General features: G+C 41.2%; 1 protein-coding gene across 2 annotated transcripts in view; it reads right to left on the bottom strand.

Moving 5' to 3' along the window:
• The window catches only part of Uggt1 (UDP-glucose glycoprotein glucosyltransferase 1), a 138,740-nt gene extending 115,999 nt beyond the window's left edge, over positions 1-22,741 (bottom strand). For both annotated transcript variants that reach the window (XR_008219918.1, XM_052745175.1), the window contains exons 1-4: positions 22,509-22,741; positions 13,606-13,741; positions 8,388-8,470; positions 5,619-5,749 (exon numbers count right to left, since the gene is read on the bottom strand). Coding sequence is in view for 1 of the 2 variants with exons in the window: in XM_052745175.1 (XP_052601135.1) it covers positions 5,619-5,749; positions 8,388-8,470; positions 13,606-13,741; positions 22,509-22,584 (426 nt within the window). In the remaining variant the exon portion in view is untranslated. The remainder of the gene's footprint in view (positions 1-5,618; positions 5,750-8,387; positions 8,471-13,605; positions 13,742-22,508) is intronic.
• Between the last annotated feature and the right edge of the window lie 5,215 nt (positions 22,742-27,956).

Here is a 27,956-nt window from a genome sequence, read left to right as displayed (position 1 = left end):
TCTATATTCCAACAAACAGGAAATCCTAAAAAAAAAAAAAAAAAAAGCTTAATGAATTTCTTGATATTTATAACCTACCACAAGTTAAATTAAGATGAAATGAACAATTTTAAGAGACCCATAGCCCCTAGTGGAAAAGTAAAAGTTTCCTAAATTAAAAAAGCCCAGGGCCAGACAGATTAGGGATTGAATTCTACCAGAATTTCAAAAAAGAATTAATTCCAATACTCCTCAAACTATTCCACAAAATAGAAACTGAAGGAACATTTCCTAATTCTTCTTATAAAACCACTATTACACTGATACCAAAACCACACAATGACACAACAAAAAGAGAACAAGTACAGATTAAAATCCCTAAAGAACAAAGATGCAAAAATTCTCAATAAAATACTTGCAAACTGAATTCAAGAACACATCAAATGGATTATCTACCATAATCAAGTTGGCTTCATCTCAGAGATACACAAGTCAATAAGAGAAATTGATCACACAAACAGACTGAAAGACAAAAACTACATGATTATCTCATCAGAAGCAGAAAGGGCCTTTGACAAAATCCAATATCCCTTCATATAAAAGTCCTGGAGAGATCAGGGACACAAGGGACATACCTCAACATAACAAAGGCAACTTACTGGAAGCCCACAGCCAACATCATCCTAAACAGAGAAACTCAAAGCATTTCTACTAAAATCAAGAATAAGACGAGGATGTCCACTCTCCACATCTATTCAGTATGGTACATGAAGTCTCAGCTTAGCTAGAGCAACGACAACTGAAGGAGATAAGAGGATACAAACAGAAAAAGTCAAAGTGCCCTGACTTACAGATGATACGATTTTATACATAAAAGACCCTAAAGATTCCACCAGGAAACTTCTACAGCTGATAAACATCTTCAGCAAAATAGTAAGACATAAAAATGAACACACAAAAATCACTAGCTTTCCTATAGACAAATGTACTGAGAAAGACATCAGGGAAGCAGTACCATTCACTATTGCTCACCAAAAACAAGAAAAGAAAGGAAAAGAAAAGAAGAAGAAAAAGAAAAAGAAGAAAAAGAAAAAGCAACATATCTTGGGGTAACTCTAACCAAGCAGTGATAGACTTGTTAGTAAAAACTTTAAGGCATTGACAAGGGACACCTTTAAATGAGAGTAAAGTGGCAGCCTATAGAATGGGAAAAAAATCTTTACCAAGTTCATATCTGATAGAGTAGTATCTAGAATGTATAAAGGTCTAGAAAGACTGAACATCAAGAAAAAAATAATCCAATTCAATAATGGGATACAAAGCCAGCAAAGTGGTGCACACCTTTAATCCTAGCACTCAGGAGGCAGAGGCAGGTGGATTTCTGTCAGTTCAAGACTGGGCTAGTCTACATAGTGAGTTCCAGGACAGCCAGAGCTACATAAAGAGACCCTGTCTCAAAAAAACAAAAACAAAAACAATGGAGATATGGAACTAAACAGTTGACAAAAGTTGAAACACATATGTTGAGAAACTCTAAAATAATGTTCAACATCCTTAGTCATCAGGGAAATACAAATAAAATCGTCAGAATGGCCATAATCAATAAAACAAATGACAGCACATACTGGTGAAGGTGCAGATAAAGGGCAATATTCATCCTTTACTGGTAGAAGTGTAACTTGGTACAGCCACTACGGAAATCAGTGTGGCAGTTCCACAGGAAGCTGGAAAATCACCTCAAGATCAAGCTATACCACTTGGGAATATACCCAAAGGACTCTACATTCTACTAAGAAATAAATATGCTCATGTATGGTGCTATTTTATTTGTACTGAAATGTGATTTTAATTGTATGTTAATAAATAAAGTTGCCCAGGGTCAGAGCTATTAGAGCCATAGCAAAAGCTGGGCGTTGGTGGTGCACGCCTTTAATCCCAGCACTTGGTAGGCAGAGCTAGGTAGATCTCTGTGTGTTCAAGGATACAGCCAGCATTGGAGACACACGCCTTTAATCTCACTACCATAGAAGACCTGGAGGGCTGTACATACAGGCAGTGACAAGGCAGTCATGTGTTTGGGTTTACAACCAATGAGAAGGCAGAACAGAAAGTCTATATAAAACAAACAGACAGGAAGTAGGTCTCTTTCGGAGAGGTCTCTTGGCTAAAGAGGCTAACTTCAGCAGGAAGGGTAAGGCTCTTAGCTCTGATCTCTTGGCTTTCTTCTTTGCATTGGTTCTATGTTTCTTATTTAATAAGACGGTTGGTTACATCTACACTCATGCATGTTCATTGCTGCTCTATTCATAATAGCCAGAAATTAAAAACAGTCCATCAACTGATCACTGGATAATGAAAATGTAGTACATTTACACAATAGAATATCATTCAGCTGTTAAGAAAAATCAAATTAGGAAATTCGCAGGTAAATGGATAGAGCTAGAAGCATCATCCTGAGTGAGGTAACCCAGGCCCCAAAAGACAAATAATGCAGATTTTCTCTTTTATGTGGACATTAGCTTTCAAGCTTTAGGTATGTATGTTTCAATCCTAATAACCACAGAAATGAGGTAACTACTGAGGGACCAGCAGGGAGATGCAGATCTTCTAAGGAACAGGAAACAGAATATAGAGTTATAAAGGGAAATCAGAATAGGAGGATTAAATGAGGAGGGGAATGGAAGGGCAGGGTAAAGGAGGAAAAACAGGGAGGGACAACTAACACTAAAGGTCTTTTGTAAAGCCATATGGAAACCCACTATTGTAAAACTTCCTAAAATATATATGAAAGAAATGTAAGTGAAGTCGCCATATAATGAGGGAGACATGTGCCAACTAGACACCTTATGCCACCAAGTAGAACCTCCAGTGCCAGGAATGGGTTACATCTTATTGAGTTGTTGGCCAAAGGGGTGCCATAGACACCCCTGACGCAACATCACACCAAGGTTATTGGTTACGCTCCATAACCTGACGGTAAGGCCCTACTGCTGAAGACACAACTTACTTAAGTCATCAAACAGGAAGAAATTGAACTAGGAGCTTCACCCTTACTGACTAGTGTTCACGATGATGAAGGTACTTTGCATGCTACTGGAGGAGAAAATAAATCATCAATTTCACCAAGCAACAAACCCTGTAATCTCCAACAAAGACCTGGCCACAAAATATACTGATGTAATAGTGAAAAGTATTATGGATTAACCAACCATTTTTTGATTGGATTAAAGGTCCACTGATGAGATGAAACCCATACAAGACAATGCTAAAGTGGCCAGAACCTGAGACTAAATTGGTAGGTCATGGGCCTAGGAGAAAACATACTACTATTCCACTAAAGGAACATAGCAATAAAATTACTTCTCATGACATATTGCTATAACCATAGGGCAGAGTATCACTCACTCAATCCTCATCAGAAGCTTCTTCTTGCAGTTGATGATAACTAACAACGAGATCCACAACTGGACAATGTGCAGAGTGAGAGACTTCGGAGCACTCAGCTCTAAATGGGGTGTCTTTACCAAACCCCTCCCCTCAAGGCTCAAGGATCTATGTGGAAGAAGAGGCAGAGGTGGTGGATAACACCAAGGAAACAGGGTCTTCCAGACTGATAAGCATAAGAACCCAGAGATTGTAACATCATGCATAAGACCTGCACAGGTTCAAAGCAGACAAAATCCCAGCACTAAGAAGGGGATGTGTACACAAAGTCCCACCCTAACCAAGAATCTATTTGCAACTGATTATCTGCTGGGAATGGGATAATCATCTTTCTCCAGTGGGGTATCACTGGGTATATTTCCATACTCCAGAGCAAGTCCCATGCCCAGGAGTAGTTGGCCAACACAAAACGAACTCCATGGGTTTTTTGTTGGATTTTTGTTTGTTTTAATATTTTGTCATAACTGAATTCTCTTTTATAGTTTGATTTTCTATTTTTTGTGTAGTGGGTGGCTTGTTGTTTTTCCTTTTTTATTTGTTTCTTTTTTGAGAGAGAGAGAACATGAAGTTGGGTGGGTAGGGAACTTGGGGGATCTGGGAGGAATTGGGAGAGTGGAAAGAGAATATGATCAATTATATGAAAAATGTTTAAATAAAAAATTTAGGAATTAGAAAGAAACAGAGGGGAAGGAAGAAGAAAGGAAAGGAGGAGGGCAAGAGTCTGAGGAAAGGAGGAAAAGAGAAAAAGAAAAGCAAACAGACATTTCAGTCCTGATGAGTGACTAGAACATTACCTATAGACGTGTCTAAGGAAAGCAATGGAATTCTGATTGAGTCTCTAGACCCAGCTACCTGGTTAAAGGAAACAGGAGATAGAGGAACAAGCTAGTCTGCACATAAATGTGTGATAACAAAACTGAGTGCATGAGAAGTATGATGCAGTCCATGGGATACACCAGGAAAAGAAAAGAGGAGCTGGGTTAGCAATAACACCTATAATCCCAACACTTGGGAGGCTGGAGGAGGACTGAGAATTCAAAGGTAGCCTGTGCTACAAAGACTAAAGCTATTTCAAAAAAACAGACCAAATAACAACAAAAACAATCAAGAGACCCTCTCACAAAATATTAAAATTTTCTAACACAGGACAAAATTTAAACTCTATTGGGTGCAGACGCACTCTTGGGCAATAAAATAATTTAAAAACAAAACTACAGGGGGTGATTGGGACAAGAAGTGGCAGCATGGCTTCTTTGGGAGGACAAACTGCAGCTATGACAGAGACAGCACATGGAGGACTTCCAAGACAGTAAGTGAAAATCGCTGCTTAGCCTGGTGAAGGTTACAAAGGTGCTCACTTCACAGTAACCTGTCGTATGAGTCATCTGTTGTGGGTGGTTTTCTGTATCTGCTCTGTTTTATAGTACAGGATGGTTTTTAAATTAACATTTCTTTCATACAAATGTCTAACTGATATATACACATCTGATTCTCTCTTGTGTTCCCCTTTCAAAATCCAAACGAGACCCCTGCAGTGACATTCTGAAGGCTTCTTGATGTTGCTATGCTCCTCTTTTTCTTTTTCCTTTCCATTTATCCACAGAAGATCCCAGATCACTTTACTAAAATGCTTCTCTAAACATTCCCTTGGTGTTGCCTGACACTTCCTGTTTCTTGTGTCTCCTGCTTTTAAATCCAAAGGTTGTGATCAGATTCAGGTTCACTGGTTTAGCAAGATTACATCTTCCAGACTGTGTTGCATAATAGCATCTGGCTGTCACTTTTCCTGTGACAATATTCTTTTCATTTCTCACATGAAAGTAAATGTACATCATTCCTTAAAAATTTCCACATCCAAATCCAACCCCGGTGCAAGAAAAATGAAAAGTTATATATCTGTGATTGGTAAGGAGAGGTGCTCAGTAGTTGGATTTACTTATTTGCCTAGCATGTCCAAGGCCCTGTGTTCCATCTCCAAAACCAGAGACAGAGAGGAACACCTGCAATTTAAAGACTTTAATGATTGAAAAACATCAGTTTTGTTCATTATTTAAAAATAAATCATAAATCCCAGAAAATGTCAGATGAAGAAAATGGTAACTGTGAGTCAATCCCAAGAGAACTACAATCAACTGAATCACCATGTCACACCCCCTACAAAACACTGTCTGCTGGATACAATGATGTCTTGTTACCTGTTGGAAGGCTTGAATTGAGGCCGAGTAGGAACGAAGAGAGAGACAAAATTTCAACAAATTCTGCTGCAAAGGAGACAGAAACTGAAACGCAGCTTCCAATATCGCATCATAATAGGAATGATCAGTATCTGTCAAAGAAGCACATTAACCAGAACAATCGCATGACTGCAAATAACCAAACAAGACAGTTTATAAAGCACAGAACAAACACAGATGACAAACTGCTCCCATCTCAAGTGACTAAAATTACCTGAGGTCCACAATACAGATAGACACTTCTTTCCTTCCTCTGAACTACTCCGCTTGCCTGGACTGCTACTTTCCTACTTGCCAGGATGACTTACTCCTGGAAGAATTCAGCTATGAAATCAGTCACTTAGGAAAGGAGACTTCCTCTCTATTCTATGCTTCCACAGACCAATTATATCACTGCTTGGGTCCAAGAATATTTGTCTGGCACATCATTTATTAAAGTACTTATTTACTGACTTTGGGCACCCACAGAAAGAGGCAATGATTTATATCTTTGTACTCTCAGAACCTAGATTGTGCTCTCTACTCAAATAACTAAATAAAACACTAAGGAGTACAACAGATATTAAAGAACATTGATAGTACCATAATATTTAGAAGGAAAAGACATCTGTGTACTAGTATGAATAAATCCTCTAATAAATGAAAAGCAAAATTACAAAACATAGCAGTCATTTTTGCCAAAGACTGTGATATAAATGTGTGTGTGTGTGTGTGTGTGTGTGTGTGTGTGTGTGTGTGTGGTCAAAAAAACCATTACGGAATAAATGTTAAATGGTTTTTAAAAGCAAGCAAAAAAATAAAATAAAATACAAGAAATAGAGACAGGGAAGAGTATCCAACTTTTTATTTAGTTTTGACTACAGCATGAGTTATATGAGTCATTCAAAAAATAAAATCTTCAATAGGAAAAATATTAACTTTGGCATGTGTGGTGTATACTCATGTATATGTGTGAACACACTTGTGTCAAGTGGACATGAACATGACTACATGTGTATGCAGACCCATTATACCAAGCGTCTTCCTTGATCTCAGTCTCTTGTTGAGGCAAGCTCTCTCACTGAGCCCGGAGCCTGCCAATTGCAGCTAGTCTACCCGCCAGCCTGATCCAGGTATCCCCTCTCTCTGGCTCCTGAGTGCTCAGTTGACAGTGGCTATCACATCTGCCTAGCTTTTAAATGGTCTGTGATCTAATGCTGGCCCTCCCGCTTACACATGGTGTGCTTTATCCTCTGAGTTATTTCCCTAGTCCTAATATTTATACTTTTAAAAACAGAATATGAAAGGTTCCATATCACATTAGCATCATCTTACATGGAAAAAGAAAACAGGAAGAAATACCTCAAAATGGTCCCAGAAATTAATAATGCCAATCTTTAGATAGCAGAACTATGAATAATAAAATATTTGGCATACTTTTATAATCACTTCTAATAATTCACATCCTTGTAACATTAACCAAGAATATGTATCATTTATATTGAAATTTCATTTTAAATGTTAAGACTTGAGGTTTTATTTTAAAACCATATTGATAAATTTATTACATGAAATCATAAAATTCTTTAAGATTTATTATTTTTAATTATGTGTTTGTCTGTGTGCTGGTACATACACATGACTGCCCTCAGAGCCAGAGGCATCAGATTCCCTTGGAGCTAGAGTTACAGGCAGTTGTGAACTGCTGGATATGGGAGCTGGGAATTGAACTCAGGTCACCTGAAAAGCATACACACTCTTAACCACTGAGCCATGTCTCCAGCTCTGTGAAATAATCTGTTATAAACCATTCTTGTTCACTCTAACTTACACAATGACTACAACGTATAGATGCTTTGTCACTGTGTAATCAAGAAAGTACACTTCCACACATTATGACAACTAAGGTCACTGGGTGGCATCTTCTGGCACCACTCTCATGTATGTGCTGCATCCCTGACCAGAACATCATTGGCTAGATGGCTATCACTACACTCCTCTATTAGCATCTTTGACTAGCAATGTCTACAACCTATTTAACATCTTTTATGTTAGAAAATGTTCAAGAAAGCACACCATCCATAAACTACAACTGAGCGATACAATATACATCTTAATTTGACATCTTGACACTCAAGTATTCAGTGGCCAGTAGACATAATGGAAAACATACTAGGTGGCACTAATTTAATGATAACACACTTAATACAAATAGATGAGCTGTATAATTAGTTCATAACAAAAGGAAGAGAGAATCAATGAAACACATAAAGTTAATACTGAATGATCTAAAATAAAATGTACTTCCACTAAGTAGTCCCAAAGCACATTAATAAAAGAGCACAACAGAGCAAAAGCAATGGGAAGAAAGGCATTATTTGCAGTCAAAGTTACAAACTGCACACACACAAAAATAATGATTTGTGGTGTCTGCCAACAGCCCCAAGTATTCAAGAGGTTGAAGCAATAGGACTGTGTAATCAGCCTGGTCACAAAGCAGGCTGATTTTCGTTTCTTGAAAAGGACAATAGAAACGTATTGGTTTAAGTCAGTAGGGGTTTGGGAATAGCTCAGTGGCAGAGCATAGCTTCCCACGCACTGTTTTCAATCGTCCTACCATGACAACTCTAGTCATTAAAGAAAATAATATTTTCCATTAACTGTCATGTTACATATACTATACAAAGGAGACCATTTTTTTGAACATTTTCCCAGACCACAAAGTCAAACAAGTATTTGCTTCAATTTTACCGTGATGATCTGATGATCCAATATTTTGACTGGCTTCTACAAAACTCCAAAATTTCTCTTGACTGTCTTCTGCTAAGAACTCACTGGGAGAAAAGTAGGAGATATCAGCAATGAGACAATAAAATCTTCCATCACAAGCTATATTACTAGAAAGAATAAAAGGGGATTTACATTCCCAAATGTGTGCAGTTTGGCTTTTAATATATATACATGTATACACAAACATATATATGTATATATATATTATATATCTTTATGTATAATGTGTATTTTCTTAATGAAAATAACCTTCATTATTTCATATTAGCTATCAATAACAGCTTAATAACTTGTTCACTCTTTAGCTATTTCTTAAGAAACCTAGAACAGGGCTGGAGAGATGGCTCAGAGGTTAAGAGCACTGCTTGTTCTTCCAAAGGTCCTGAGTTCAATTCCCAGCAACCACATGGTGGCTCACAACCATCTGTAGTGAGATCTGGCGCCCTCTTCTGGCCTGCAGGGATATGTTCAGGCAGAACTGTATACATAATAAATAAATCTTTTAAAAAAAAAAAAAAAAAAAAAAGAAACCTAGAACAATAAAGATGTTATGCCGGGCGGTGGTGGCGCACGCCTTTAATCCCAGCACTCGGGAGGCAGAGCCAGGCGGATCTCTGTGAGTTCGAGGCCAGCCTGGGCTACCAAGTGAGTTCCAGGAAAGGCGCAAAGCTACACAGAGAAACCCTGTCTCGAAAAAACCAAAAAAAAAAAAAAAAAAAAAAGATGTTATAATAGGGAGCCCTAATATACAATGACTTATGAAGTCCATTAGCAGAACTCATCAGCAATGAAAGCAGGAAGAATCGGCCATTCTAGCGATAGTTCTGCCCACATCCGTTCTGAAAGATCTTACAAAGAGCAAACATGTTTACCCTAAGGTTCTCCCACAGTAAACACGAATCCTAAAAAATTTCTTGAAGAATAAAGGCATATCTTTTAATGTCTAAAAAAACCAAATTTTCAAGATCACCAATTTTTTTAGCTTAAATTAGTACACATCTAACAAAATCAAACCTAAGAATTATCATCTCTTTTAGCTTTACACTATTATCCTAAACAATGGTCTTTCTGAATTTCCTTTCACTCAAGTATAAAGCTCCTGAAATAAAATGCATTTAATGTGCAAATGAATGATTCACGTAAACTAGTAACTGTCACTTGAAGCCCAGGGCTAATATGGTGGTTATCGCTCACTGTCTTAAAGCAAACTACAGATCTAGATCTCAGCTTACCTAGCCAAAGGAAGACTTACGCATTATTTGCCAACACTGAGGTGTGCAACTCTCACTCTACTCCACAGTTAAACACAGAAATATGGGAAAATAAGTTACAATTCCTGGTAATGTGCAGCTTCTCTAGAAATAGGTTTCAAAACTTTCCCACTATTATTAATGTGTCAGATTTGGTGCCTCCATGAGTCTTACTTTTCTAGGCTGTCTAGCAACTGACATAAACACTAGACTCACCTTAGAATAGCTTACACTCTAAGAAAACAGGTACTGAGATGTCATGCTATGCAAATGAACACCAATTCATGAACTAAGGGGAGGATGACTTACTCACCAGTGGTAGACCAAAACAAGGACTCACTCGGGCTAAATATGCTTTTCATATAATCATAAACAATTTTCTTGAAACATATATTTTTTTTTTAATTTATTTATTTGTTATGTATACAACATTCTGCCTCCATGTATCCTTGCACGTCAGAAGAGGGCACCAGATCTCATTATAGATGGCTGTGAGCCACCATGTGGGTGCTGGGAATTGAACTCAGGACCTCTGGAAGAGCAGTCAGTGCTCTTAACCTCTGAGCCATCTCTCCAGCCCGAAACATATTTTTTATCCTATTTCAGAGATCTAAGATTGTGGTCTTAAAAAAACAACTAATTCCATTGAAATAATCCAGCAGAAAAGAGAATAATAGAAGACATTATTACAAGAAATAATGCTATTTTTTGTGTAGTATAATTACTTTTTAGCTTTGTATTCCTATGCCAGTGATTAAAAGTATCTGTGGATTTGCTATAAAACATTTCAGTTGGGGAAGAGGGCAGTACTAGTTACTGCACTCACATTGGTTTTTTTGCTCTTTGATACTGGGTGTGTAACTTAGGGTCTCCAACAATCTAGAGAAGCACCTACTTACAGAGCCACATCCAACCCCAATCACTGTTAAAATGAGTCATGTGTACAGAAGAACCATTTCTTTATTGGTAAATACTTTTAAAATGTCATAATACAAAGTTGTTCATCTACAGAAAACAAACAAAAAAAATGTAGCAACCATATTCCACATTTCCATTGTTACTGTGGAGATCAGCTAAGTCTTACACAGGACTAGACAAGGAAGGAAGGAATGCTTAAGGACTCTGTTCTCTGACAATGCACTTGGCATATTCACTCAAGTATAAGACCTCACAGCCACCCTCGATTACAACCACTTTCCAAATGGGGAAGCTGCTAAGAACTTGCTAAAGTTTTTCATCTATGAAAAAGGGAGCTAACTGGGCTTGGTGACTCATGCCTATAATCCCAATAATTATTACTGAGAGGCAGAGGCAGGAAGATCACAAGTTGGAGGTTAGCTTAGTCTCTACATAGCAAGACTCTGTGTGTGTGTGTGTGTGTGTGTGTGTGTGTGTGTATCTCATACACACAGTGAGAGATAGAGTGTATGTTCCTACAAGCAACCTGATTTTCCTCCAGAATCTGTAAATCTGGTAGTGATCTTGTTTCCTTAGACTAGAAGTCAATATAAATTCAAGTAGATTTGATTTATAACTCTATCATTCTACATTCCTTAGCTATTTTAATATCTATTTCTATTAGTAACTATAACTGCTCAAAACATTCAAGAGTTTTACTTCAGTTAAATATATACATAAATATTTAGATATATATAGAGATATATATTTAGTATACATAGAGATATATGGATATATATATACATATGACTTCATGAGCAATCACAGAGCTAAAAATCCCTTCATAATCATCAGGCACAATCTAAAAATATACACAGGAATGTTTTTAGTCCCTTAGGACTAGATGCAAGGAAAACAAGGTCTGTAACAGCTACATGGTACACAGAGCTCTTCACCCTCATCCACAGAGACAGTGTCGAAATCCATCATCATAGACATGAGGGAAGAATGGTGGCCTCAGCTAGCTCCAGAACAGTGGTTCTCAATCTTACTAATGCTGCAACCCTTTAATACAGTTCCTCATGTTGTGGTGACCTCAACCATAAAGTTATTTTCATTGCTACCATTTTGTTACTGTTATGAATCGTAATGTAAATATTTTCCAATGGTCTGTGAAAGGGTCATTCAAAGCCAGAAAGAGGGGTTCAATCCACAGGTTGAGAACCACTGCTCTGGAGGGAACTGCAGAGTGATACAAATACACAAGGCTTCTTTTGGAGGTGCCTACAAGGCCCATTACCTTGACTACCTGTTTGCAAACACCTATTGGAGAAGAGGCCTAAAAGTAACAACTCAAAATGGCAAATTGCCAGAGACACCATGAAATGGGGAGATGTTTGTGACGGGGAAGTTGATGATGCAAACATCAAAGACTATATACTCAACTATGGTCAAAGAAACTGGACAAAAATTGAGGAATTAGAACTGATAGTATTAGACATGCTTTCTCAACTCCATCATGGGTATGTACCACAAAAATCTTCTAGGGGTTGAAGATACAGCTCTAATGTTAAGAGTGCTTGCCTAAACTGGGCGGCAGTGGCACACGCCTTTAATCCCAGTGCTCCGAAGGCAGAGCCAGAGGATCTCTGTGAGTTCAAGGCCAGCCTGGTCTACAGAGTGAGTTCCAGGACAGGTACCAAAACTACAAAGAGAAACACTGTCTCGGAAAAAAAAAAAAAAGAGTGCTTGCCTAGCATGCATGAAATCCTTGGTTCATTATCCCCAGTATTACATACACCAGGCATGACAGCACATGGCTCTAATCCCAACACTGAGTAGGTGGAAGCAAGATCAGAAGTTTAAGGTCATCCTTGGCTACACAGCAAGTTTGAGGCAAGTTCAGGATCCATGAGACCCTGTCTTTTAAACAAAACAACAACAAAAAACCACGGATTACTAAAAAACCATTTAGTACATTTTTATCAATTTAAGACTTAATTATTTTATAATTAAAGTACGGCCTGATTGTTTGTGACAGAGAATCGTTATGTAGCCCAGTCTGGCCTCAAACACACAGTTCTCCTACCTTAACCCCTCCATATACTGGATTTACAGGTATATACCATCATGCTTGGCTATAATTATTTTTGGAGGGGAGGGGCAGCATTAAGGATTGAACCTAGGGCTTCACAGTTGGCAGGCAAGCAAGCATACTACCATTAAGTTATACTCCCCATCTTTTATTGCTGTTACTGCTGGATGATGATGATGTTTTCAGACAGTGTCTGGATAACATCCCCAGGTGGCCTTAAACTTCCCATCCTTCACCTGGGCAGCTGGTGCTACAGATATGTCACCATCCCCAGCTTTAAGATAACTCTTTTTTATCACAGTCTCATGTATCCCAGGCTGGTGTTGAATTCTCTATATACTAAAGGATGACCTTGAACTCCTGATCTGCCTGCCTCAACCTCTCAAATGCTGGGATTAAAGGCCTGTGCTCCTCACCCTATGAGTTTATGTAGTGCCAAGGAACCAATATAGTTACACAAGGAAATACTACATAGTACAAAAACAAAAACAAAAAAAAACCCTTTAAATGTGTATAAACGTTGATACAAATTAGTAAGATCTGACTTAGTACAAAAGTAAGTAAAAATAATAATACTAATAACCTCCAAATTTAAGGAAGTACTCAGATTTGGGAGACTACAATGTAGAACAGGACTACCTTAAAACAAGTAGACTTGTAACTTCTTCAGCTCCCTCCTCCTCCTCCACCCCCCATTCTCTTACCCTAGGGTCTTGTTCTTAAGAGCAAAGTTCCTAAACCTGCCTGAGGATCAGTCCTGTGCAGCTGGCAGGCAGAGTCTGCATCCTTGGAGCCCTTACACCGTACAGAGCACAATGGGTGTTGTAAGGGACACTTACCACACAAATGAAAGTAAGCTCACTACTGAGTATTCATTTACTACCAGACCACCCTAAGTTTATACTATTCCATTATACAGAAGAGAATACCCCCTTACCTGGCTTCCAATAGTAGTGGAGAAGAAAACCACTTCGTGGTAAGAGAGGTTGTAATGGCTTTTGAATTGGCCTCTGCTAAGGAAAACAGGCACAGTGAAGCCAGCGCAATCACAAGTCCCATGTTGTAACAGAGCCCTACAAAGGGAAAAAGAGAAAGCAATGTTAAAATTTCACAAGGAAGCAAAAAACAACATTAATACTTAGGGACACAAAGTAACAGTGCAGGTACACAAACAAAATGCTTCTGCAACCAACAGCCTTAACACCTTGATGGCCCAAAGACCGCGCTGAGTACCTGGGACAAGGAAAGCTAGGGAGTGAAAGTTGGCTACAATCTTTCCTATGGGGTGCCATTTCCCTTCCTGAAGGGTGGTACTACAGAGGTCACACAGCAGGCTGCATGCAACTTCATAAAGTATGAGGAAAAACAAAGCTAAGACAGATGAAGTATGAATGACTAGTAGTGCTATAGGCGGAATCCTAATCTACAAAAAAAAAAGGGGGGGCAGTAATATTGCAGTCATAACCCCTCTACATCAGAATGACTTGGAGATAGAGTCTTTACAAGGTGGCAAAATTTTGGTCATCAGGACAGTCATTAGTACAGTAATCTAGTATCACTAGTGTTAAAAAACGGAGAGGGGTGGACAGACCCAGAGTACCTGTGAAGAGAAAAGTAAACACTGGAACTATACAGCAAGTCGAGGAGTTATCTGGGGGTCTGATGCTACTAGAGACTGAAATAGGCAGGCAAAAGTCCCCACCCTCCTGCAGTTTTGGAGGGAATATGGTGCTGCCACACCTCACATGAGAACTTGTAGCCTAAAACCGGAAGACAATGAAGTCTGCTGTCAGGAGCCACCCAGTTTACGGCCCTACATTTTGTTAGCTCTAGGAAATAATGCAGTGAGTTTCAAACGTAACAAACTCAAAGACTGGATCAGCGATGGGCAAAGACTTCAGTAGTGTCTCATGCCATCTGCTCCCATCTACAAAGTAGGGAATCCAAGTTCCTAGGTAACAGCATAGAGCCTCCTAGCTCCCATCAGCAGCCTCTCCAAGCAAACTGACATTCTCAGAGACAGCATCCAGACCACTGCAGAAAATGTCGTCAGTTACTGATTGACCTCAGTTTTCATGCTAGAAACCTACCAACAGAACTTCCTTAATCAGACACACTCACCCTCCCCCAAGCTATAGAGAGATCGGCATCCTCAGTCTAGAACTGTAGCTCAGTGGTAGAACACTTGCCTAGTACAGCACGATGCCCATTCCACAACAGTGCCACAAAAAGCAAAGCAAAGCCAGGCCAGGTGACTCAAGACTATAATCTTAACTACTCAGGAAGCTGGGGTGAAATTAGGATTAGAGTTTAAGACTAGCCTGGGAAATATGAGATGGGCAAGATGAGATCTCTTCTAAATTGAAAAAAAAGAAATAGCATCTAACTTTGGATGGGACACATAAGGATGAGAAGATGTACTACACATTCTGTGCTTCTAAATGTTAGGCTCTGGCAGGCCCATCCTGGTCACACCCATTTCTTGATATTGGTTATAAAAATCTATTAATGAGATGGACACAAAAGATATTGAGTGAGTCCAAGAGGATCTACTTTTTTACTGATATCATTTATGTTAAGAGCCTACCTTACACAATGCATAAAGATTGAAAAATAACTGAAGCAAAATAAATAATAGAAATAGAAAAGTATCTTTAAGAATCGTGTTAAGTTTAAGCACTGCCAACTTCTCTACAAATACACAAAACAACAAACAAAAACTTGAATATTCCATGAGTAAATAAAGCACTCAGTCCTAAATGGGATGTCTTCATCAAATCCTCTCCTCAGAGCTCAGGGAGCTAGCTAGGCAGAAAGATTCTAAGAGCTAGAGGCAATGACTGACTCCAAGAAAACAGTATCCTCCAGACACAAAAGGACTAATGCACATAGGAATTCAGAGATAATGGCAGTACACACATGGCCTGCACAGCTTCAAGCCAGACTGTGTTCCAGCACTGACAGAGGGAAGTGGACACAGTCTCTCATCCCTAACCAAGGAGCTATCTGCAACTGACACCCACTTGCCAAGGAAAAATGAAACCTTGAGTCTACCTGGGTATACAGATCACCTCATGGTAAACCCCATGCCCAGCAGTAAAGTTAACTCAAAACAAACTCAATAGTGTTTTTATAGACCTTTTGTCAAGTTGCTATATTTGGATATTTTTTGTCTTTTTCTTTTTTTGGAGCTGAGGACCAAACTCACGGCCTTACGCTTGCTAAATCCCCAACCCAATATTTTTTGTCTTATTGGTCTTTTGCTTGTGTATTTTGATTTCCATTTTCTGTACTTTTTGCATGTAGGGGGTGAAAGCTTCTTGTTTGTGGTTTTTTTTTTGTTTGTTTGTTTGCTTGTTTGTTTTTTTTTTTAAGAGAGATAGAGCCAGGTGGTGGTAGCATACGCCTTTAATCCCAACACTCAGGAGGCAGAGGCAGGTAGATCTGAGTTGGAGGCCAGCCTGGTCTACCTAGAGAGTTCCAGGACAGCCAGGGCCACACAGAGAAACTCTGTCTCAGAAAAAAAAGAAAAAGAAAAAAATATTTTTCAAAAAAAGGAAAGAACACATTTACCAAACCCAATCTCAAATTACACTATGGAGCTACACTGAGAAAGAGAGGCTGGTCCTGGTACATGTAGACAGGTAGACCAGTGGAACAGAGGACCTGAAACAAAGTTATGACCAAGCTATACCCACTTAAATTTTGACTGAAGAGACAAAAACATATACTGGGAAAAGGACAGCTTATTCAACAAACAGTGCTGGCAAAACTGGGTTCCACCTACAGAAGACAAAATAAGATTACCTTTCACCTTGTACAAAAATCATTCGAAATCAATCAACCTTAAGTTAAAACCCGAAACTTCTGGAAGAAAACAGGGGATACTGGTCAAGATATGGGGACAGGCAAGAGTTTTTTTAAATAGGACACCAGTAGCATAGAAACTAACTCCAAGTATTGGACTAGACAAAAATCAAGTTTCTGTACAACAAAGGAAATAATCAGCAAAGCAAACAGCCCACAGAATGGGGAAAAAAAAAAATATCAGCCACCCTTCACACAAGGGGCAAATATCCAGAACTGACAAAGAATTACAGAAATTAAATAGCAAGGAAATAAAACTGCCAACCAACAAATGGGTAAATAAAATGAGTGAATAGATGGTTTTCAAAAAAAGAAACACAAATGGCCAATAATTATTTCTCAAAATGTTCAATATCCCTAGCCATCAGGGAAATACAAATTCAAACTACTTTGAGACAATACCTCACCCAGTTGGATGGCTATCATCAACAAATCTGACAACAAATGTTGGAAAAGATGTAGTAAGAAAGAACCCTTAGTCACTGTTGGTGAGGATGCTAATTAATATAGCCATTGTGGAAATCGGTTTGGAGATTTCCCAAAATAATTAAAAATATAACTACCTTACAACCTAGCTATTTCACTCCTGGGTATATATCCAGAGCACTCCAGACCCTGGCATAGAAATATTTGTGCCCCCACACTTACTGCTGCTTTATTCAATATAAAATATCAGAATCAACCTAGTTGTCCATCAATAGACGGAAAATGAAAATTTTACACACACACACACACACACACACACACACAAATATTATTCAGCTGTAAAGCAAAACTAATTGTGGTTGATATATTGTGCACCCCAATAAACTTATCTGGGGGTCAGAGAACAAAACAGCCACTATATTAAACATAGAGGTTAGGCAGTGGTAGCATTCCAGATGGATCTCTGTGAGTTCAAGGCCATACTGGAAACAGAGCCAGGCATGGTGGCACACACCTTTAATCCCAGCACTTGAGATCTCATGTCTTGCTTGGGAAAGACACATGCCTTTAATCCCAGGAAGTGATGGTAGGAAGCAGAGAGGTATATAAGGCGTGAGGAACAGGAACTAGAGGTCTTTTTAAGCTTTTAGGCTTTTAGCAGCAGTTCAGCTGAGATCCATTTGGGTGAGGACTTAGAGGCTTCCAGTTTGAGGAAACAAGTCAGCGAAGAAGTTGACAAGGTGAGGTTGGATGTGGCTTGTTCTGTTTCTCTGATCTTTCAGTGTTCACCCCAATACCTGGCTCCGGGTTTGCTTTTATTAATAAGACCTTTAAGATTCATGTTACATGTAATCACAAAGTTTTCAAGAAAATGGATGGAATTAGATGTATAATATTAACTAAGGTCACACAATCAGACAGAAAAATAAAAAAGCCCACATTGCCTCCCCAATAATGCAGAACCTAGCCAAAACATACGTATATATGCAATCAAATGTACGGTGGGTAGAGTATAACATGTAGAAAAGAGAAGGGCTGGGGAAGGACTAAATGCAGGGAACAGCCAGGATCTGTGAAAGAGGCTATGGAGCTCCAAGTGCTTTACATACATCATGTCACCTGTCCTTCACAACGCCCAAAAGACGCAAGTTTCTGAGTGTAGCAGCCATGTCTACTTTGTTAACCACAGCAGGACACCGGGCACCGCAGTAGTTATTCCACAGATGTGCTTTATGAAGGAAGTGTCACCATTGCCATTAGAAATAAGAAAGCTCGGAACGGTGACATTAGTGATGCTGGAGAATCAAGTAGCAAAGTGCAGAACCTTGCTTTGTTCTATTAGTGGGTTTGTTTTCTGAGACAAAGTCTTATTCTGTAACCCAGGCTGCTTGGAACTGGGGAGCTTCCTGCTTCTGAGTCCTGGGATTTTAAATGTGCACCACTGTGCTTGGCAGTTTTTAATATTCTACACTATCGTGCTATTTCCCTTGGTTCTTTGGCTTTAGGAGAGGTAAGGATTCATTCTCTGCAGGCTACAACTGAGCAAAGTACGTTATTTCAAGAACCTTAGTTCAAGAGTTTTTCTAAGTCAGGCATGCCACATGCCTTTAATCCCAGCACTCAGAAGGCAGACAGGCAGACCCTGAGTTCAAGGCCAGCATGATCTTCACAGTGAGTTAGTTCCAGGACAGCCAGGGTTACAGAGAGAGACTCTGTCTCAAAAAAAAAAAAAAAAGAAAAAAGAAAAAGTTTTTGTTTTTGTTTTTAATGGGCAAGTGTTTGAAAGGAACAATGTAAATCTGAAGGGAATAAAACTGGCCCCAGAGAAATCCACCCAACCAACTTCACAGGTCCATACTCATGGTGACTTAAGGGACTAAAAGTGAGCTCCTCAACACAGGGAGTTTTGCCTGTGATGGACACCATGTCTAGCATGAAGCCTGGAACACGGGAGACACTAAAAATGAAATAAAAACAGGCTTCCTTCATAAAGGGATTAAGAAAACAACAGAGAAGAGGTGAGACACCAAGAGTCATTATGATTTACAAAGATCAGGACCACATGGCTAGTGCACACAGCACTTGAAGGGGACTTATATTAATATAGATAGGCAGGGAAAGCAAAGGCAGGCTTCTAAAATGGTGGCTTCTTGTTTCTGGAAGACATTTCAAGGGGAACAGCTGGAAGGCATGGGAGTAGGTATCTCCAATAGGAGAAAGAGGACACAGGAACCCTATAAAACACCCAAGCCAGCAGCAAGAGAGCAGATTTCCAGCCTTTGGACATCTCCCATCCCAAAGGAATAGAGTGGTTACTTCATCCTTGACAACAGTTGTCACCCTGGTTGTACACTCAGGAGGCAGAGGCAGACAGATCTCTAAGTTCAAAGCTAGCCTGGTCTACATGGTGAGTTCTAGGCCAACCAAGGATATACAGTAAGACACTATCTCAAAAACATTTCTTAAAAAGTAATCAAATAAAGCCAGGCAGTGGTGGCACATGCCTTCAATTCCAGCACTCAGAAACAGAGGCAGGAGGATCTCTATGAGTTCAAGGCCACATTGGTCTACACAGTGAGTTCCAGGACAGTCATGGCTACATAATGAAACCCCGTCTTGAAAAACAAACAAACAAACAAACAAACAAGGTAATTAAATAAAGTAGAGAGTAACTAAGGAAAACTCTTTTATATATGTGTTCATTTTTATTTCTAAGAATATTTTTATTTTAAAAGATTTTTTTTTTATGTGTATTGGTATTTTGCCTGCCTGCCTGTATGTGTACTATTTGTGCCTGGTGCCTGAGGAGGCCAGAAGAGGGTGTCAGACCCTCCAGAACTGAAGTTATAGATGGTTGTGAGCCATTATGTGGGTGCCAGAAATCAAAGATGGGTCTTCTGGAAGAATAGCCAGTGTCTTAACCACTGAGCCATCTCTCCAGCCCCCTGGGGAAGAGTCTCAACCATGACCTCAGGCCTCTACATACTGGTAAATGTACCTCCCAAACACACACAAGAAAAAGCAAAATGGAAAAGACAAGATTGTAAGAAGGATAAAAGGAAAGGCTACATACCCAGAGGTATGACTGTTAATATATTTTAAAGATTTATTATTTGTACTTACATGTATATATGTGAGCTGCATGCATTTATATACATCATGTGTGCACAGGTGCCCAAAGAGACCAGAAGGCATTAGATTTCCTGGAACTACAGTTACAGGGGGTTGTAAGCTGTCTGTTATGGGTGCAGAGAGCAGAACTCGGGTCCCCTGCCAGGACAATAAATAATCTAAACTGCTGCCATCATCTCTCCAACCTATCCTGTAATACTTCTTCAGAGAAAGTATAGACCCTTGAGAAGTACAGCACCACTGGAGATGGGAACAAGATAAAGGCTACACATTAAAGAGCAGCTTTGACAACCTGACCCCACACTTGACCTCCTAAGTGAGGCCAGAGGGAAGATTTGTCCAGAGAAACAAACAGGTAAGAACTTCACTGAAGCACTCCTTTGTTTGAAGATGCTTTCATTTTTATTAAGTTCCACTAGCATTCTAACCCTAGTGGTCCTTACGTGTTGCTTATAAAGATGAATATTCCAATGCTGGCGGCATGATGGACAGACAGCAAGCATTCTAACAAGTTCTAGGGCCGAGTCTATTATCAACCATCTATGAGCTTCCAGAGCATTTAAACTAAAGCTTGCTCGCTGATCCACAGTCAAATATAAAAACTCTAAGTAACAGGTGTACATGTCGAATGTTTTCACATTCTGGAAAGCAGAATAGGCATGAGTCATTCCTAAGTAATCACCAAATTCCTTCCTTCTCTATCAAGACAGGTTCTTGTTACGACCCATGCTGGCCTCTAACTTGCTGTGGAGCGAGCGACAACCTTGAATTCCAAATCCTACTGCCTCTACCTCCCTCCCAAGTGCTGGGATCAAAGGCATGCACCACCACAGACCTAGTTTGCTTCATCTTTTTTAAACTAAAGAGTTAACAAACTCTTTAAAAAGAAAAAATGAAAAAGAAAAATCTGCAGTCTGCAAGTCTACAGACTGAATTTCAACATGTTCAATAGTAGCAAAGAAAAATAAGAGGAAGCATCCAATCCAAGTGAGAAGAAATTAACTAAACTTGACGCATTTATACCTAATAACCATTTGCTGTGGATCGCATAAACTTGATTCCAACTCCAAGTAGTTACTATTCATCTAAATGATGACTAGATCCCTGCAAAGAAATTCTAACTGAAATTTCTCCATAGCACCATCTATTCCCTTCTCGTTAAATGTGCGCTGAGACACCCTGTTACTATACAAAGTATGTTTACTTCCTTTAATAAAGTTTTAGGCCAAGGAGACAGTTCCATGAATAAAGGCCCTTGCTACACAAGCCTGGTGACCTGAGTTCAATCAGTGTCCTCTGATCTCCACATGCACACCATGACATTGCACACCGACTCTGTCTCTGTCTGTCTCTCTCACTCACAGAAGGAAGTTCTAGCAAGTGAGTAGAGCAGTGGGTAAAGGCTCTTGTCGTGCAAGCCTGGTGACCTGAGTTTGACCCCTGAAACCCACACAGAGGTGGGTGGAGAGAACTAATTCCACAAAATTGTCCTGCACACGCAGAACAAAAACTAAGTAAATAAAATAAAACTTTTAATTTAAAAAAGAAGAGTTTCAGCTAAGTTTACCAAAAGCAAAGTAAGCCAAATGGAAAGGCTACAATCTGCTCCAGTTTGGTACAGTTAACTGACTCTGCAAAATGTCTTCAAGCAAGCCCAGCTAGTCTGGGATACTTGAGATCCTATCTCCAAAGGGGGAGGGGGAGCAAATAAATAAAAATATGTCTTCATGTGTTTGCCAGTATACAAGATATATCTAGGGAAGAAAGAACTTTATACTAAAAGAGGCTTGCAAGTACACAGATGTTTCCAAGGCACGGTTAAGGGTTAGATCCCAGGTCTCAGAACAAGCAAAACATGCTCCTTCTCCAACCTGGCAACAAATGCAGAACAAGAGAGAGTTCTGCCGAGCAACGAGAAGAGTCCATAACGTAATGGAGATGCACGCATATCTTCTGCTGGCAGGTCACAGGCTAAAAGTGAAGCGGATCGTCCAATTTTATTCCAAGAGATCTTATCACTCACAGAAAAACGACAACCAAGATGCATCACCCGATTTCATTTAGGGAAAACAGAAACCCATAAAGAAAACAACTGGTTCTCCAGAGTTATGCAAAGTGCCGGCTCTCAACCTACTTAGGGTCAGGCTTGGTCTAATCTAAACTCCTTGGGGCACTTCCTCCTCCTCCTCCACTTCAAACCGAATCAGGGCTGCTGGGGAGAGCCCGCCGCCGCCGCCGCCACTCGCACAGAACAGCAGACCGCTGGGGACAACTTGAGGCGCTCGCAAAGAGAGCACTGGAGGAGAAGCCGAGTCGGGGGAGACGAGGAAGTCCAAGGTGACTCGGACTCACGGTCGCCTCCCGCTCTGGCCCCTCTCCCTGGTTCCGAGGCCTCCCCCACGCCACCCGAGGTACCTGTCACCCGCCGCGCAGCTGAGGCACCCGCGGCTTTCGCATCCCCCCGGCTGCCCATGCCCGGGCTGCGCTTCATCCACTCTAGTGCCAGCAACGACGCCCGGGCAGGGCGGGACAGCGGCGACCTCGGCGGAGGCTGCGCCAGTGAGAAACCGACACGCGCCTTTCCCGCCGCTCCTCACAAGCCGGTTTCTCAAAGCAGTCACCCAGTTGCCAGCCACCCCTGCACTTCCGCTTCCTAGAGGCGAAGGCAGGACAACTTCCGGCTATAGAGTGCGGGCTGGAGTTTGCCAGAGCGGTCCTGCGGCCGCCATATTGCCAGCCGAAACCTCGCCCCTCTTGCCGGCCCCTCCCCTCTCTGGGTGGATCGGGTGAGCGAGCCTTCCAGCCTCTTGCTTTTAAGGTCCTGGCAAGAGTCTAGTTAGTCCACGTGGCTGAGCTCCAAGGCTTCGCCCGAAGGTGCTGGCAGATAGTATTTCAACCTTTGTTTTTCAGATTTTTATCATTTATCCCCCTCAAGTTAAATAAATGTGCAGTTAAAACCGGGAGGCAAAGGCAGGGGGATCTCTGTGAGTTCAAGGCCAGCCAGGACTATGTGGAGAGACCTTGTCTCACAAGAAAAAAAAAAAAGTTATAAGTTTGTTTCATAGTATGTGATGTTAGTTAATGCAGAGACCCATAATTGTTCAGAGTGCTGAGAATAAATGATTGTTGACTTCTCAGCCCTGAATAAAGAAAGCATCTATATCACCGCCTCCCAAGACACAAGGAGCATCAGAAGAGAGCCGAGAAAACGAGTACACGCTCTTGCTGCCAAGCTCAGTCCCCAGAATGCACAAAAACTCCAGGCATGGGCTGCGGAGATGACTCGGTGGATAGAGTGGCTGCCGCCCAGGTATGGAGACCAGAGTTCAGATCCCCCAGGACCCTCCTCATAAAAGAGTAGCTGCCTGTAATCCCAGCTCTCAGGAAGGCAGAGATAATTTCCCCGGCAAGGTGGCTAACTAGACTAACCAGAATTACTGAGCTCCAAGTTCTCAAGGATTCTACCTCAATAAATAGAGAGTGGTTAGGGAGAATACTCAGTTACCCAGTGTCGATTGAGCACACACACACACACACACACACACACACACACACACGCGCGCGCGCGCGCGCGCACCCCCCCCCCCCCCCCACACACACACACAAAGCCTAGTATACTTGAGCCAGAGACAGTTAGATCCTTGGGGCTTGCTGGCCACCAGCCTCTGGGCTGCATGGGTGAGTTCCAGACTAGTGACAGACTCAGAAAATCAAAATGGCTAGTGTCCTGAGAACTGACACCTGAGGTTACCTCTGGCTTCCACACCCACATGCATACATGTGCACCAACCTGGAGACACGCACGCATACAGAGAGAGAGATGTAAAGCACTGATCCTTACTCAGTATCTGCTCTCTGGTTTGGAGAGCAGCACTTTGTCCTCTGAAATCAGTTCTATAGGTTTTTATTTTTATTGTCTGTTTCTTGTTGTGAGGGCAGAAGAGACATCTGAGCCTCTTAAAGGTAGAGCAGAAACCAGAAGTCCGAGACTCACTTAAGGTGAGTTTGTGACAGAACTTGGGTCTCTAGATGACCAGTTGTAGCATGAATCTTAAAAAGTTCTCAGCCGGGCGGTGGTGGCGCAAGCCTTTAATCCCAGCACTCGGGAGGCAGAGCCAGGCGGATCTCTGTGAGTTCGAGGCCAGCCTGGGCTACAAAGTGAGTTCCAGGAAAGGCGCAAAGCTACACAGAGAAACCCTGTCTCGAAAAACCAAAAAAAAAAAAAAAAAAAAGTTCTTATTAATAAAAACAAACCTGGAGCCAGGTACTGGGGTCAATGCTGGAAAACCAGAGACACAGAACAAGCCACAGCCTCACCTCGCCAATTCCTCAGCTGATCCTGTTTCCTCAGACTGGAAGCCTCTGAGTCTTCATCCAGAATGAATCTCAGCTGAACTGCTACTCAAACGTCTAAAAGCTTAACCAGGCTAGTTCCTGGTTTTCGTGCCTTATATACCTTTCTGCTTTCTGCCCTTACTTCCTGGGATTAAAGGCGCAAGTCACCATGCCTGGCTCTTTCCAATGTGGCTTTGAACTCACAGAGATCCGGATGGATCTCTGCCTCCAGAAGGTGTGAGTGCCACCATGTCTTTCTGGCCTCTATGTCTGTCTAGTGGCTGTTCTGTTCTCTGAGCCCAGATAAATTTATTAGGGTGCACGATATATTGAGGAACACAATATCACCACAACCAGTGCTGTTCCATAGAAGTAAAGTATCAGCCAGGGCAGATGAGATGGCTCAGCAGGCCAAAGGACCAACAAGTCTACAGACTGGAGTTGGATACCTACCCATGGTAGAAAAAGAACCAACTCCCAGAAGTTGTCCTGTCTTCTGATCTCCACATGCACACCAAGGCACAAATGCACATGCACACAAACAAATGTAAAGTGTGGGCCACATGTACAGTTTCATTTTTCCTTGTTAGTAGTTTCTGATGACGAGGATTAAAATCCATGGCTCCATGCATGCAATGCACGTGCTTTACTACTGAGTGATTACGCCCTAGCCCATATGCAGTTTAAAATACTCTAGGGGTTGAAAGAGAGGGCTCAGCGGCACTTGCTGCTCTTGCAGAAGACCTGCATTCAGTTCCCAGCACCCACATGATGGTTCATAACCATCCTTAATTCCAGTTCCAGGGGATCTGGCAGCCTCTTCTGACCTCTGCAGGCACCAGGCATGTACATGGTCTACATACATGCATATAGGCAAAATACTCACACACATAAAATAAAACTTTTAAAAATTAAAGTATGTCAGTAGCCACTTTATTTCTATGTACTAGGATTAAAGGTATGAACCACCCTGCCCAACCCCATAACCATTTTTTTTAAATACAAGAAGGTCCTGGGGAGATAACTCAATCTCTAAAATGTTGATCAAACAACCATTAGGACCTGAGTTCAACCCTAAGCACCCATATAAAAAAGCTTGTTATGGGATGTCCCAGAAACCCCATCCAACAAAGCAGGCTATTGCCAGTGTACTGGTTGTCCACCAGAATTTGATGGTAAGACCCTGTTGCTAAAGATACTACACACTTTAGCCACAGGGCATGAGAAATCAAATGGGTACTGGCAGAGAAGCTTCTCCTTGGTGACTAGCTTTCATAGTACAGGAAGATGGTATGCAGGCTGTGGGGAGGAAAAGGTCATCAACAGTCTTAGCCAGCTGTGAAGCCTGTGAGGTACAGTAATGACCAGAAATGTAAGATCTGCCTGTGGATGCAGTAGTGGCATGAGCTATAGGGGTAACCAAGTGCTTTCTGATTGGATTTAAGGCTCACTCCACAGTAGAAAATAGAATGTTGACATTGTAAATCTGACTGAGTGCTGTGGGATGTTCTGTATGGCAAATGTGTTGCTCTGATTGGTCAATAAATAAAACACTGATTGGCCAGTGGCTAGACAGGAGGTATAGGTGGGACTAACAGAGAGGAGAAAAGAAAGAACAGGAAGGCAGAAGGAGACACTGCCAGCTGCCACGATGACAAACAGCATGTGAAGATGCCGGTAAGCCACGAGCCACGTGGCAAGGTATAGATTTATGGAAATGGATTAATTTAAGCTGTAAGAACTGTTAGCAAGAAGCCTGCCACGGTCATACAGTTTGTAACCAATATAAGTCTCTGTGTTTACTTGGTTGGGTCTGAGCAGCTGTGGGACTGGCAGGTGAGAGAGATTTGTCCTGACTGTGGGCCAGGCAGGAAAACTCTAGCTACAACTGAGACCCATGACTGGGGAACTCATGGGCCCTAGGGGTTAACTCACTACTGTTATTTTGATAAATGAACAGAATACCAAAGTGCTCACCAGTCAGACTATTTACTAACTGCTGCCTTGCTGCTTTTCATCATCAGTTAACAGCAATAATAAACAAAGCTCTTTGTGTATCTGACTCCTTGAACACTCAGGGCCACCATGGTGTTCTTCCATACCTCAGATTGCCATGTTTCTTTACCCACAATCCCTCATACTATTCATCCCAGCCTCTGTTAACATTGTCTCTTCCAAGGACATTTCCTGACCACAGCATTCAAAGTCCAGTCCCTCAGCCATACCCTCGCTCCCTCATCTACCTGATGCCTCCCCACAACTTTATATTTATAAAGAATATCCATCCCTTGTTAGACAATGCTCAACCAGAACCTACTGAACAATTCTAGCCACAACTTCCTGCTCTGACTGTGGAGACACACTCTGCTGTGGTAGCCTGCTACTGCTGCTCTCCTCTGGTTGGCCTGTGGACAAAGGACATACCTTGATAATGACTCTTGAGCTGCTGGGGAAAAGAACATTGAATCCCAGCTCCAGAAACTCTGTTTCTCATGCAGAAAGCTAAGACTTCGGCTGATTGCGTGCACCTTTTCTCCTAAGAGTGGGTTTAAGGGTTGTCAGATTCAGGACTGCAGATGTAGCTCAGTTGGTAGAAGGCTTGCCTAGCACACAGGAAGCCATGTGTTTGATACCCAGTACCACAAAAACTGTTTATGGTGACACACACCTATAATCATAGCATTTGGGAGGTAGAACCTGGAGGATCGGAAGTTCAGGGTCATCTTTGGCCATATAATGAGTTGGAGGCCAGCCTAGGCCAATAGTAGAGAAATAGAAGGGAGGTACACTCAGGCAGATCTTAGGACCAGAAATTTGGTTCATAAATGTTTTCATTCATCCATTCATTTCTTCCTTGAGAAAGGGTCTCATTATGTAGCCATGGCTGGCCTGGAACTCACTATGTAAACCTGGCTGTTCTCAAATTTGTAGAGATCTGCTACTTTGGCCTCCTGAGTGCTGAGATTAAAGGTGTGCACTACCATGACTGTTGAGGTTGTTTATTTATTTATATATTATTCTCTGACAATTTTATTCATGTATATCCATTGTTTCACCCTCTATTACTCTCCCTCATTCCCTCCCCACTACCAAGTACCCCTCCTATTTTCATGTCTTGTCTTTGTTTTGTAGTTTTGTGACCACTCGGTTTCATTAGGGTTGCTTGCATAAGCGTAGGCTGGGGATGGTTATTTACTGGAGCATGAGCAACTTACTGTTGGCTAGACCATTGAAGATCACTTACCTCCTTCTATCAGCAACTATTAATACCAGTAGCTTCTCAGAGATGGGTGAGTCGATCAACTGTCTTGGAGGCTCTAGTGTGCAGGTCTTGTGCTAGGTACCCACAGCTGCTGCGAGTTCATGAGTGCAGCAGCGACATCACGTCTGGAAGACAGCATTGCATGGCGCTCCTCCCATTCCCTGGCTCTTCCATTCTTCATCCCATCTTCTGCAGTGTTCTTCTCTAAGCCAGGGAGGATTGTTAAACAGATAATCTGCTCTGGGCAAAGTGTTCAACAGCACCTT

The sequence above is a fragment of the Peromyscus californicus genome, unplaced genomic scaffold, assembly GCF_007827085.1.
Source record: "Peromyscus californicus insignis strain IS unplaced genomic scaffold, ASM782708v3 Scaffold_19__1_contigs__length_69161282, whole genome shotgun sequence".
Classification (NCBI taxonomy): domain Eukaryota; kingdom Metazoa; phylum Chordata; class Mammalia; order Rodentia; family Cricetidae; genus Peromyscus; species Peromyscus californicus.
This window is presented reverse-complemented; position numbering and strand designations above follow the sequence as displayed.